Genomic DNA, 15,194 nt, shown 5'->3' with positions numbered 1-15,194 from the left:
TTAACACTTTTTTAAGTGTTACAGTGATATTTCGTTGGCCTCCGTATTAGCGCATTGCGCCGAACGCGGATAGCATGATGTTATAGTTGCAAGGGAGCAATTGATTCGAATAGACGTATTGTACCGTACCGCATCATATTTCAAACTTTTATATCATTAGAATTTATATGTATACATATGTATATTCATATAAACATGCGTCAGTTAATATAAGCTTCATTTCATCGAATTGTCTTAAATATAACTGCATAAACAGTGTACAATCTTATACTAATTATAGTTGTCTGGTTCAACAGGTTTCTACAGAAACTAACTACTGCCTACGTCTTTTAAACTTGGGCTGTAGTAGTATCTGCAGAAACTGCCATGGGTGCTGGGGTTATTATCTAATTTCTTCACGGGAACACGCACAAGCGTCAGTCCCAATTCGACAGTTGCACGAGCAACATTCGACCGAGCTCGCGAGTTGTACGAGCAACAGCGATAAAGGATCACGTTTCAAATGGTTACTGACGCAAGCCATTTTAGTACCGTTCATTGTCCCGTAATCCACATGTAATAACAACAGATCGAATCCGGCAAAGGACTACTGCAAATTATTACACACGTCTATCGTATACCACCGGTAATCAAAATTTCGGCGACAAACTTATGAAACCTTTATGAAGTTTTGAAGACTGTACGGAAAACTTGCAAGTGACAGAGGAGGGAATTATTTGCGGCATATAAGTTACAATATTTTATAAGCCTGAATAATATCTAAGTCTACTTTTTCCGAATTTATATAAATATCATTACAAGTATACTGTAGAATCATATAGATAAGTAGGATTCAAGTAAAATAAGTATCTAAGGGCACTTTTATTGAATCTATACAAATATTATTATAAATATATTGTAAAATCATATATGTAAGTAGTACTTAAGGCAATTGTTGTTAAATTTATAGAAATACTATTGTAAATTGTATATTTTCGTACGATTTTTTCAATAAAAAACAGTTAAACCATACATATGCATTATTCATTAATCCCGGCACTATCTCCACTCCTATTCCTAGGGTTTCTTGAAGTTTTGCAAGAAGTTCTGGGAATTAGTTCCACTTTTCGCCACCAACTGATGGGGGCGCCACAAATGTACAAGTTTTTCCGCCATCTTGGATTTTGAAAAAGCGCGGGAAAAATTGGGATTCATGGGACATACTAGTGGCGCCCCCAAGAAAATGGGTGGCGAAAGTTGGGACTAAATCCAGAACTTTTCGATAGTTCGCGCAATCACCACCAGATGGCGCTGCTTAAAAAGTTTTAGAATTAGTGTGTCAGAGTGTCAGACAGTGTCAGACTTGCAATTGAGAATCGAGAATCGAGTGCCGTTCGGGGAAGACACGGAGGTAATTGAAAGGTGTTACAGCATGATTTCAATTGATCTTCAGCAACGTTGATTGTCATCGATTGATAAGAGAGTGACCGTTATCAAAATCGAAAGATTTATGTTTGAGACACTAAAATCGCGCGTAACAGTGACGTCGAGCAATGATAACGATATCTCACGTTGTTATAGTCGTAGACTGTGTTTAAGTTACTCGATCGTCGAGCCCGTATTAGATTCCCGTAAATTCATCAATGGACTGTGAATAGAGAACCACGATGCACCCTCGAGATATCGTGTCTAGATATCGTTTTTGAATAGATAATAATTCTCGAAATTCGGTGTGATGATTCTCAAAGTGTCAGATGGTTCGTTTCGGATGCCAAAGTTTCTGATCGACAAGATCCTGATTTATTGACACAGGCGAGGAAAAAGCGAAAATGACTGAAAGTTTAATAAATGAATGGCTGACGGACTGTGCAGATGTCTCGCCTTCGGAACTTCACACCTTTGCTACCACATTGTTGCAAGACAATGAGATAGTCAGAGCACTTTATGTGCTTTTGGAAGAACGTAGTAAATATAGTCAGGTAATACACTGTTCACAAATGTTTCTTGAATTCGTGTGGTAAAGTATAAATCAAAATTTTACATCTGCTACCCTGAGATGTAACAATTTTTTTTTTCTCATTACAAAAATTGATGTCTTTAAAGAGTGTTCTAGAAGTGTTGTTTCTGTTATATTGACATTTGTTATTATTGTTAAATGTACGTAGCATAAAAGTGTGAGAAAAACCCGTTCGAGACTAATGACTCAGCATACGACTCTTACAATATCATATTTGGTTAGCCATTGACTCAGTATTTCAGTTACTTAAACATTGTATGTAAACATTGCCAGCTGCTGGAGTTGGTCTTGTAACGATACATTGGTCTCAAATGTGTTGAGTCAGTTATACAAATATTTTTAATAAAAACTATTTACTATATTTAAGTGACAATTATTTAAAGATACCAAGTACATGGATACTTTTGTCAAAATTAATAATATGTATTCTTAAATTGCATTCCATTTATTTATAAACAACTTTTTGTTCATTGTAGTTGGTGGATACAGTATGCGATCAGTTATACAATTTCTACCGTTCCCAGGATACAGAATTGCAGAGGTTCACCTTGCAGTTTTTGCCCACATTAGTATATATTTATTTAAATTCTGCAGCTCATGGTGATATTAAGGTGAGGCTATGTAATTAAAAGAAAAAAAGAGTGATAATTAAGCATGTGCCTCATTAACGTTGTAAGGTTTTTGAAGTAAAAACTAGTGTTATGTAACAAAGGTGAACTATAATTCAAGTTACAATCATATGGAAGAACAGCCATATTATTTAATTAATTGTAGAACAGGTATACATATTCAGTGAAACACAATTTACAATCTTATTCGAAGGAACATTAATGTAATAGTAATTTCAAAGATAAACATATTGAATACATATGTATGTTTCACATAATGTGTAATTATTTTTAAAAACATAACACCCAAAGAAGTAATTTAATTATAATGTATGTGTCTTGTATTTGCATACGGATTGTTTTATAGAGTATATAGTTATGATATATCTATGCAAAATAAATTATGCACATAATTTATTTTGAACCTTTGATTTTATGCTTAGCTCATAATGTATTCTGTTTTACAGAACTGTCGATCTGTAGAAACGTTATTGATTGGTTTGTATAATCTAGAAATAGTGGACAAATCAGGACAGCAAAAAGCAATTTCTTTTAGGGTACCATCGCTTGCCATGCTTTCGATATATCATGAGGTATGTATTTTCCTTTAAATTATTATCGATATCATTTGTTCGTAACGATAAGTGTTTCCGTTTCATGTAGCCGGCAAGCTTAGCACCCGCTTCTTTGACGGAGAGCGCAGTTCGTAGATTTGAAGAGTGTAATACGAAATTAGTTAGCTGGGGACCGTTGCAGCAAGTAGAAACGTTGAATGCGCAGAACAGATTGAAAGTGATGACTGCTCTTCTGTTTATTTACAATCAACAACTTGGCTACATAAGTAAATTCGCATTGGAACAATTATGCAAAGTCGCCACTAAGTAAGACGAAGTTTGCCATTGTCGCGTATCGAATGAAAGCCTTGCAATTCACTTGACAAAATATTACAGACTCGTCACTCAAGGATTCATGAAACCAGGACATCATCAAAGATCATCGTACGGAAGCGAGTCTAGTTTCGTTCCACGATTGTTACCTCGTATACCTGTGTCCGGTCAATTTCTCCTTGAATTCTTACATGCTGTATATTTTGCTATGTGCGTGACATATTATTTTTCAATTCATATAATTAACTAGTGCTCAGTTTCTGAATGGAAATGGAAAGAAAATTTTTATAAAGTTTCCCTTAAATACATAACAAAGATGATAGTATTAAAATTTTCATACATGATAATATATGTTTCGCAGGTATAATGACTGCTTGTACTTAGGTACACAAGCAGTGGAAGATATTCACAATCGAGCATGTTACGAAGCATATCCAGATGTCATGCTAGTTACAAACGCTATACGCAATTCTGCCAGTTCCGGACCATCAGGTATACAACCTGTTGATTAGGATTTTACACTGGTTCGTAATAAGAAGCATTGAACATAACAAAACAATTTTTTTCTATATTTTAGGTCAACTTAGCGATGGACCAATCGGTGTTAGTGTTGCATTGTCACCAAGTGCAACTGCAACAGTATCTAAGTCCATGATCACAAATGCTTCTTTTCGAACGAAAAAATTACCAGGTATGTTTTTAAAATTTAAAATTATCGTCTACTAACAATTATCATAAATAACCATTTCGACGAAATTACGAATCCCAGATGTATCAGTAATGTCTGTTTTGTTTTTTTGTACAGAGTGATTCTCTCGCTAGGGGACCCAAAGAGGGTATCCGTTGCATTGTTTTTATTTCACAGATATGATATAGAAGCCATATTCGCGTATAGACATAGAGGCCCTTTAATGCTGCGACGTTGACAGACCGGGCGATTACCACGCAGATGTCGCCGGCTATTCCGTTTGGGTCCTCTAGCGAGAGAATCAACCGTGTACAATATACACAATATACAGAGTCTAGTTTTTGTTAATTTATTTATGACTACTGAGCATGTTGTCAATGTTACCATATTGTATAGCCGAACATCTGTTGGTCTGGGTTAGGTATGCACTGAATTAGAATACGATGTGAAGAAGAGTAAGAATTACAGATTGCAAAAGTTTTACTTCGATCGTTACGAAATTCGTGTGTATTCGGAATCGTAAGTGCATGTACAACAGTGTGTATTACATTGTACGACTCGTTTCGCATGCAGAACCGTGTATTTGTAAATATATATATTTTAGTTTGTGTCTAGGATTTAGCGTAGATCGGAATCGTTAGATGTGTACACGGATTAAACAAAGTTCTTTGTGTTTATATGATTAAAACGGCGTTTTTCGTACGATTACTTCACATCGTGGAAAGTGTGCGTTTGAAACACAGGGAAACAGAACAGCTACGTTCAAGCATTTGCACGATCACGAACACATTTAACAGCCAGGTCTGGGATTTAGCGAATCTGCATTGGTTGCAAACATATGTCATTAGACGATCTGGATGAGAAGTTATTCGCGGATGAGCATGGCAGTGCTGCTCAACTCGATAGTCCGGAACAGCTGCCGGCAGAGCCAAGCGGTAGCAAGTGGTTCCATCGGCAGCCGAGGAATTCGGTTACGGCGACAAACGAAGAAGCCAGCAGAATGAAAAAAGTCAGTTCTACTTCCTCATTGGAGAGTTCTAGACGTGGAAGTGTGTGCAGTGTTCAGAGTTCGCCTAATAAATCCTCTCCCAAAAGGACCAAAGATCATTCGAAAAGAAACACGTCTGAGCACAGCGAGGATCATAACTCTAAAGCGAATCCCCGAAAGAGAAAGGAGCAAAAAGAAGTTAGTGATTTTGTTCACGGGGAAAATAAAATCGATTCTGGCTCCCGGTTGTACAGTGTGTTGGAGGAACAAGTTCTCGGAGAAATGATCCACAATTCAATGGAAAATTTATATTCGGACGGGAATAAATCGATCGGTTATCGTACGACTGCTGCTTTGTCAACGAACACATGGTATTAGTGGTTCACTTTCAGCACTTTCGGATCACTAATATTTTTTTCTTCAGTAAACACACAAAAATATTAGACATTACACCTACGTAACGTTTAATCAGTTCGATTAGACAGCGGTGTGTTGTGTATTCATTTATGAATCCGTTTCAGAAACATATCGTCATTCTTAGAAGAGACATATGCCTTGATCGCGTTACTTGTATAGTCAAACGCACATACTGGACGATTGCATGAAGTTTCGGCACGTTTCTTTGCATTCAGAACAATTGAATTTGTTATAATACAGATTCGCCGTAATCACTTTGTCTTTTCCTTTTCCGTTGACAGCATGCACATAAATAGAAACAAAAAAGACAATTGTGTGTATTTATATTTATACGAATGCTAGGTGCATACGAAACAGAGTTCGTTTGAAGTTTAATGGAATATCAGTTGCCATAAAGCAAATCTGACATTTCTATGCACCGATCGAATAGAATTTCGAGTTTTACTTTCAAATTCCAGATGCTTGACATTATTAACAATCTATTTATTGCATTACTTTTTCTTTTACACAAGATGCATAATTCTTTGTACAGTGGACTCTAACTGTATTGCCATGGCCGGGGCCGTAGGGGAGTAAACTGGCAATGAGTTGAAAACTCCCTCCATGCTAAGTTCTATCGTCATAGCCTCGGCGTCAGCGCCTGCACAAAAGTTGGTTCGTGGTGGAAGTGGTTCGAAAGTACATGTGAAGGGGGAGGTGCCTCGCGTGGCAATATATTTAGCGGCAATATAGTTAGAGTCCACTGTATTTGCTTTTTCTTCGCAGTGTTTGAATCTATACTTTGATACATAAGAAATGATATACTTCTATATATTCTTCTTTTTTTTTTGTTTACTTTTTTGTGTGTAGATGACATACCGATTCAAGTAACAAAAGAAGATTCTGGCGGAGAAGGTAAAAGTAATCTTGTGTCGATCACCGAAGAAGAAACCACAGAGTCGAACAGAGTTGGCTCGATGAGACAATCAAAGGATCAGAAAACCGGCTCGAAAATGACGAACTTCCCTGTACTCGGGAAAAAACCCAGGGAGAAAGACAGCAAAACCGCTAAGAACGTCCACGCTAGTGTCCCCGACAAAGAGAAGAAACTTGGATCTCAGACAGCGTCGAAGGAGAGTATTAAAGGTAGTTCCTCAATGTTGAACAGCGAGTCGACGGAGCTCGATGGAAATGTGGGCGGGTGTTCAAACAGGAAAAAGAACAGTAGCGTGGAGAACAATTCAGGTACGGTAGATACTAGTGTCTCGTTGATCGACGGAGACCGTCTCGCGTTGAGTGGAGACACGGATAATACCAATATGGAGACGACGATTAACTTAAGAACACACAGTGAGACGGAATCGTTGACATCGTCTACTCAGGTCAGCTCTGTTTAAATTGTAAAAGGAAATATAGATTTGTCAAGTGAAAACGAAATAGTAGTGAGCTATATACTGAATAAGAATAACGTTTTCTTTTTTCATGTTCGGTTGTATATAGTGTTTGTTTTCAATATAACAGAACCTTATGGAGTATTGATTCAGCATTTAAACAGACTTTGTGATCTGACGCAAAGAGCATTGTACTCGCAGTTCTTTCAGACATGGCTCATTACTATACGGATCTCCGTAATTAGTTGTAAAAAAAAATGAGGAAAAATCATACTGGGGAAGGGAACAATAAGTTAACAAAATTGTACGTTTTCTGTTGCTGGATGCACACGAGCGTGTATTAAAGCAGGTTCTGTGAATTGTCTTTATAACGTGTTTTGTAATAATATTAAATAGATTCATGCTTTTCTTGAATGGTTTCACTTATAATTCTTTAATGACATTAGAAATATATCGAATTCTTATGTTACAAAAGGACAAAATTAATTATTTATCCAATATATTAACCCTCTTAGTAGTCCTGAGCCGATATATTGCTATCTGGGAAACCATATGAATTGTCTCTTATTTTTTTTGCATCTCTTCTATTTGTTTAGTGAACTGTACGCATGTGTCGATAATAACATTAAACGAAGTATTAAGAAAGCTTTAATACTTTTTAAGTTACAAGTGATTTTCCGTTCCTATAAATTTAATAGGTGTGCTAAGAGGGTCAATATTTAAAAAATAAATGTCTTCAAACTGATGGAAATGTACTTATTTATTTTTCTTATAATTCATTATCAAATATTGTTGCACTTCTATTCATATTAAATATTCAGTCGTTATCATGCTTACCCCCAAAATTCTTTTGAAAACCGTAAGGTCTATATATCAGACGGAAAATCTAGCTATTAATTATACAAAGCCCATTAATTCCACAGAAAATAATTAGAGATCTCTCATATTTTCGTGAAACGTATTATTTATTATATTTTCAAATTTTCGATACTCTGCAAACAGAATGCAACACGACTGACACTTGTCCTTCGAGACAGTATAAAAAGTATATTTAGACGAATCTTGTAATTTTTCTAAAAGGTATCTTTATGCCTACCTATACGCATAGTGTTGCCTGTAAGTTATGTTTAGATGAAACTGTGTTTTTGTATGAATTTGTACACGAGGAAATGTTTTTAGCTGATGTCGCGTCTATCTTGTAACACATTCAAAATGATTTGTAACAATTTTTTTCCACAACTGTAATATTAATGGACCTAAGGTCTTTCAATTCATAGATATTTTATATTTTATTAGGCGTTTTATTTTACACGTATTTTTAACATACATTCATTTAATCTATTTTCAAATAATCGTATGAATTACTTTGAGGTATACAGAAAACTATACTCAACGACAGAATTACTTCACCATTCAGAATCAAAAATATACAGAGTAAAATATCCGAAAACCAATGTTCGTAAGTCATATAGTATTTGCACTTCTATACATATATACAGACATTATACATTTTGTTTTTAAGTAAAATTTTTCTCCTAATTACGTTTATTATTTCGTATAAAATAACTGAAACATATTTCAACATCTAATAACACCAAAAGAATTTGAAGTTACAGGAGAAAAGGAGATTTAAACTTGGAATTGGTATTTACTTGAAAAGACTGTATATTACATTATATTATTACTTAGTCTATTTAAAGAGTACTATTATGATTCTTTTAACCAATCAGAGTGTTCAACAAGGTGTTATATGAATATTAATATCAAATTAAGATGAAACATACAATCTTTCACATGAACATGTGTTTGAAGCAATTGTTTAATAACTCCTGTATCACTTTTAAAACTTCGAAATGGTAATACAATTCAGTCTACTGAATAATGTGAGAAGGCTGACACGTATCATATTCTGTAAAATCTGTACACATGTAGCTTTGTGGAATATTATCATACAGTATGAATTTGATATCCTAGCTTCATTGAAATTTTGCGAAATTTCTTAACAATTCAATCGCACTATGTTCCAATACATCGTCAAAATTGTCCCTATTCGTGTGCATTTTTATAATCGTAAATGATATATACTATGCTCTATTTATTAAAAACATACTAATATTTTGTTTATTTTATACTTCAACTTTATTATGAAAAATATGGAGAAGGTTCTACGTTTCTACTACTTACCATATGTTATTCTTTTCATTCAAGTGTCAGAAGTAACAAAACTAGATGTCCTTAACTAAACCATAAGACTTTGAAAGAGAAAGAAATAAATAAACTGAACTCTTTCTAATACTTACATTTGGTATACTAGCTAGAACAATGACAAATTTGAAACCCATAGTTTTTTATGTCATTTGAAAGTTCTATGCAGAGAATTCACTAATCTCCTTTGGAGGTACACGAGTAAAAACCGAGTGAATAGATTAATTTATTTAGAAAGGAAAAAAAGAGAAACGCCGGAATTTAGTTGTTGTATCACTGCCATATAGAGTAATTTAATCAAACGAATTGTGTCGGTGACTTAAGTTTATAGGTTTAATTATATGTATGTTATATTGTATTTGTGATATTACGTAACATGTACACGTAGTTATGTGTTTAAATTAACGAAATGTTTAACACTAACAGATTTTAAGGAGTATCGAAGAAATTAAAAAAAAATATTGTAAAATTAATAAGTTAAATGTCTATTAAACGTGTCGAGATACTTGTACAAAAGGCAGGAGAAAGGGGAATTGGTAATATGTAAGAGATGTAACATTTCATGTACATTTGGGAGTTGTTAGATTGTTTCTTGAAAAATTGCTCCCTCCTGTATAAATATTCGAATAACTCTCTTGTACACTTAGACCTTTCACATATAGATATTCCCTTTGCAAACAACAAATATTGTGTATATAGTGTATACCACATTTCAATTGCAAAAGTTAACGTACTCAGAATGTTAAGTAATAACCACAATACCTTGAGTGTTTACGCAAATTATACGATATGGTAATCCATGTATATGCCAGCATAAATACTGTACATTATTTTAGTTTGTAAACACACCCGTTGAAGCTTGTTACATTGTTAAAGTTGTCAATATGTATATAATATATGGAATTATTGCACAGATGATACCATTGAGTTCGTTAGTAATTTGCATCGCGTAATTACGGTAAAATATTTTAAACAACTTAAAAACCAGTATCAAAATAGAAATATATATATATATATATATATATAATATATATCGAAATATTCTGCTTTACCAAAAGATTCACAATCATGATTAAAACATGGTAATTGATACCGAATAACATGTACGTTTTCATGATCGTACTTCTTGTGTTTCAAGAGTTGCTATTACAAATTTGTAATGTTTTTAATGATGTCAGTTCTATAACATTGAAACCGTTAACGATTTGGAATCATGTTAAGAAGACAATTAAAAACTTGTGAAATTATAGAAAGTATAAACTAAAGCCACATTTGTACATATGGTTTTAAGAACTGATATTTTGAACGAGTGAAGGATTCCGTAAGCACAATATCAGTTGTATACTTTAAGTTAAAAAAAAAAGACTAAACTGAAATTAATTACAATATGAAGTGACAGAAAGAAAGCAGTTTGGAAATGGTTAACTCTTAATACGTGCTGTAGAAGATGAATGGAGAGTAATTATTGAAAGTCATAAATATCGAAACTACTTGGAAATATCTGTATAGTAAGGTTTAAGTACTTATATTGTTTCTTGTATAAAGGATATACATGTATTATTACTACCTTATGTATTTATTATCATTCCACGTATTAATGTTTCAGAGTTACTGAATAATACAATAAAGATAATATTTAGATAAATAGATTCAGTTAAATACACATGATTATGTAAAAATATTGTTAATATATGTAATTAAATAAGACATGAAAAATTAACTACATTTGACTTTTATTTCCTAAGTGTTTGCAACAAATTTGCTTATTTACACAATACTTATTTAAAAGTATGTATCTTCAAAATACTTTATGCAATATATATTATTTTTAGAGATCTTTCATACATATTTTTATAAATTTTTCATACATTTTAATCATTTGCATTATTACATGTGTTTACTTACGATATAAACAGAACGTCGATAATTGTGAATAATTATCTCAAACATACGTAAATATATGGAAATTTCATTCATTTAAACATATTTTCCATCGAGATTTCTCCTGTTAACATAGAGAAAATTAAAAAGAATACTATTGTTTTACTTTATTCACATACATACATTATTGTAACTTACCCTCAATTTCACTCTTATAAATATCTTGGCAAGTCTTAATAAAGGCTGACGTTTCTTCCTCTACTTTTTCAATAGCACTTTGCATTTTCTTCAGCTCTAAACAATCTTCATTGTACTGAACTTGTTCTTCTTCCAGTTTTTGTTGACATATCTTTTTATCACTGTAATTAAAATAAATGTTTATAACCATGCAAGAAGATACAAGTACTTCGTTTATTGCAATTCATTATACCTTAACAATTGCGTTTTTAAATTACGTAAAGGAATAAGGCGTTCTTCGTATTGCACGCGAAGTTCATCTACTTCGGTCTCTTTCAGTTTGTTTTTTTGAGTTTCCAGTCTCTTTTCAAATGCATTAATATCTGCTCTTACCATTTCGACCTGCTTCTTGGAACTATCTGCTTGTACGCTTACTTTCCTGAAAGCACATGCTATTAATTTTTTTCTTCTACACAACAATAACTACAGCTACAAAAATAATCGTCCAAGTACTTTAATTGTTCATGCATATCTTTCACTTCGTTGAACTCATCTAGTTGCTTCTGTATAAATGTAAAAATTCTTGTTTTCTTTTCGATTAAATTTTTTTTTTCTTGGAATGCCTCTTGCATCAAGTCACGTTGCTTGATTTTTTCAATTTGTTGTTTCTCCAATTCGTTTAGGCGCAATTCATACATTTCGGGAGACTTGACAATCTCCGATTGCAGTTCTTTTATGGTTTTGCTTAACTGGAATAACACATTATTACTTACTTCTGTAATACAAGAAATTGAAATATCTGAAACTTAAAAACTGCAGGTAACCATAACAGGATTACTGTATGACCACGATTATTTTGTACAAAGTATCCTATATTTTTAATCCTTTTCTTTTTGTGTAAACTCACATTTAAAGATTGCATTTTGTATGACTCGTAAGCTGTCAATGCCTGTTCGTTTTGTTCATCTGCCGCGGCCATTTCTGCCTGAAGTTTAACATCCTTCTTCTTATTTTTCTCTAATCTGGACCGTATTAGTTGAATCTCAGCTTCAAGCTGGAAGAAATCATAATACACAAAAGTACATAAGTAAAATGTACTAATACATTATAAAGTAATTTTATATACATTACTTTTTCCTTCAATAATAATTGCTTTGCTATATGTTCTTCTTTATATTTTCTAGCCTTTATCACTTCCTTTTTTTTCTCCAAAATATCGTGCAATATTTTTGCCTTGTTTTGTATTTCAATTATTTTGTCCCCTATGTCCGATTCCTTAGTGGTTGCATATAATATGAAATTTGAAAGGAATTTTGCTTGTTTATGTATTCTCTTTGAACCTAAATGATACAATCATTGTTTTAATAATATGAGGTTTGATGATTTCCTCTTCTGTCAATAATTTCTTGTTTGAAGAACAAGATTTGATTCTAAAGTAATACATTCTATACCATTTTTAATTTTATCAAATTGTACAATGGTAAAACTATTTTTGAGAATACATACCTGGACTAATGATATCGGTAATACATAAATCTTTTATATATATTCGTTGACATATCTGTTCCATGGCTACTTGTAAATTTATGAGACTAATTATGGCACTGTCCTCGCAGTATGACATTGCCTCTCGTTGTTCGTCTGTTGGCTACATTAGAATTTGTAAAACATTTATTAAAACACAATAACAAATCTATGTTTTCATTATAGTCAGTTGCATTAGAAATAATAAAAGAAATGTTAAAATCTTACTTCGTTAATTGTATCAACATCAATGTGAAATCTTCTTAAAAATGTATTCATTAAGTTCACAACAAACTCCTCTGTTGGATGTTTCAAATCGTTTATACTCGATGGAATGTTAGCGTCGAGTAAAATGGTATGAATCTGTTCTATATCTGTATCCATCTTTGGAAAAGAGTTAATTCTTTACACACTATTTCATCAACTTAAACCGGCAAAATTGACGTAAAGCTGCATGCGGCAGTTTGCTTTCGAACTTATTCAAATTTGTGAAGCATGAGCAGAGAGCATGTTTTAAGGCGTACTTACAATTCTTACGATAGGTATAGAATAGACCTATCATCCAATGCCTTATAATAATAATAACCCTCTTACATAATACAGATTCGGTGGGAATAAAAATATCCGATGCTTCGGTTTAAAAGATGAATATTGTAATACTGATGAAATATGATAAGTTATTCTAAATTTCATCGTTAATGAACATTTTAGTAATGTTCCGTTCCCACGTTCCCTTTTTATTCGTTTTTATATTCTTTTTATCTGATAACGTGATATAAGAATCTTAATACGCACAATCAATTACCTTCTGGCAATTGATGAGGGAGTAATTAAACAATGAACTTCGACCCAACTAGAGCTCAGCTAGTCAAGCTTTCTTCATGAAAAATAGTTTTGATCTATTATTTAACTGGTAATATCTGTTGTATTGTATTTCATAAACTTTGGCATCATTGTCAAATTGACAGGATATATTTATCATAGATGGCGTTAGAGAACCATTGGAGGATTGAAAACTTCGAGAAGACGAGAGCAAAATTAATACTTTTGATCTATTACGAAGTGGAATATCACATTTTCGGGGATAGAGTGTGTTGTGTCTCTTTGTTTCCCTTTCATGATAGTCATTCCCTCCTGAATTAATCTCGGGTGCATATAAGAAAAATGTATTGAAATATAATTCGGCGGTAAATATTCTATTTCGTTCAAATAGAACGCGGAGCGAGCAGGGAGGCGACCAATCCTCACATTCTTCATCAACCGACGCACCAATCACAGGCCTCATACATAACCGAATCAACCAATGACAGCCAGTCAGCCAGTCTAACGGTTATTCGTCTCAAGGAAGCTGGACTGATTAGACGTGAAGTGATCTCGCTCGTGGCGAAGTAAGTATTATTACTTTTCACTTTAAATTCTTTATGCTATTAGTATCTTCGTTAGCACTCTATCGTTACTTTCGTTTAATATTTATACAATTCAGTCTAAATAATCGTTTCAGTCTAATAATATTGCTGAATAAAGTGAATTGGTTTCACGATTTCTGTTCTCCCCCGGTACCAATTAGTATTTACACAGTTTTCGTTTAATTTGCAATCTTTAGCAACACTTCTCGAGTCAATAATTGTTTCGTTGTGACTCAGTCATTGTTAATTTAGTATAATTACGTGGTATTAACGTTTATTTTCTATTCCAGAATTCCGGCTAAAAAGAACGCGCCAACGATGCCAATTCCATTAGACGCAATTTGGCGGGAAATCGGTGAATTCTGGTGATGTATTACAACAAAATAGTTTATATTCCACCAGATATTTTTATTTTAGTACACTTTTACTGTTTTGATCGTAAACTTGATCGCGATTTTCTGATTAACTGTGCTGAAAGCAAACAAGAATTTTTTCGAGAAATATTTCGCGTTCAAACATGCAATTGAAGCATTCAATATGGCTTCTTTTTTGACCATTAGGAAATTTAAACGAGAATGTTCCAGAAGTTTCAATTCGAAATACTCGTAGTTTACTGGATCTCGGTCGCAAAATTGTTTAAATTTGAATAATTTTTTGAGTTCATCATTACGATGTTACCGTATTTGTATTTATATACGGTTTCGGGTGTAAGTTTAATTATACACATAGAAGCTGCGTAGTTTACGATGCTCATCGAAGCTTTAATACTTGCAACGATTTTCTCAATATTTATAAAATTTGGTACGCGATGTAGACAGAAATAACGAACATTCTTAAACTCTAACGATGAATGTCTTCAATATAATATATTAATAACAAATATATATCAGTAATGAATATAATATTTTTTAACTATGGTACCTTTGCGTAGTTAAATTCATATTTGAATATGTATCGTCGAATGACAGTATTTTCATGATAAAAACATTTGGTAGAATATAGAAATAAAAAGGATAAGCCGGTGCACGTGCGCCGTATTGTATCTCT

At 33.1% G+C, this 15,194-nt stretch overlaps 2 protein-coding genes across 2 annotated transcripts; one reads left to right on the top strand and one right to left on the bottom strand.

The window, feature by feature from the left end:
- Window positions 1-1,669: 1,669 nt before the first annotated feature.
- On the top strand, window positions 1,670-6,983 carry LOC107192535 (hyccin). Its single transcript, XM_015581821.1, has 8 exons — window positions 1,670-1,958; window positions 2,473-2,607; window positions 3,072-3,197; window positions 3,268-3,485; window positions 3,555-3,701; window positions 3,853-3,983; window positions 4,069-4,182; window positions 6,434-6,983. Exons 1-8 carry the CDS (start codon window positions 1,809-1,811, stop codon window positions 6,958-6,960), a joined length of 1,548 nt encoding a protein of 515 aa, XP_015437307.1. The 5' UTR covers window positions 1,670-1,808; the 3' UTR covers window positions 6,961-6,983.
- A 4,149-nt stretch (window positions 6,984-11,132) lies between these two features.
- LOC107191678 (myosin heavy chain, non-muscle-like) lies at window positions 11,133-13,160 on the bottom strand. The gene is made up of 8 exons (XM_015580778.1): window positions 12,970-13,160; window positions 12,724-12,865; window positions 12,349-12,557; window positions 12,125-12,271; window positions 11,731-11,966; window positions 11,471-11,656; window positions 11,239-11,399; window positions 11,133-11,164 (listed from the first exon to the last, which is right to left on the bottom strand). The coding sequence occupies exons 1-8, from the start codon at window positions 13,123-13,125 to the stop codon at window positions 11,133-11,135; spliced, it is 1,269 nt and encodes a 422-aa protein (XP_015436264.1). The 5' UTR covers window positions 13,126-13,160.
- Window positions 13,161-15,194: the final 2,034 nt, after the last annotated feature.

This window comes from Dufourea novaeangliae, unplaced genomic scaffold, assembly GCF_001272555.1.
Source record: "Dufourea novaeangliae isolate 0120121106 unplaced genomic scaffold, ASM127255v1 scaffold7, whole genome shotgun sequence".
NCBI classification, from domain to species: Eukaryota; Metazoa; Arthropoda; class Insecta; order Hymenoptera; family Halictidae; genus Dufourea; species Dufourea novaeangliae.
The sequence above is the reverse complement of the archived record's forward strand: the minus strand, read 5'-3'. Positions and strand labels throughout refer to the sequence as shown.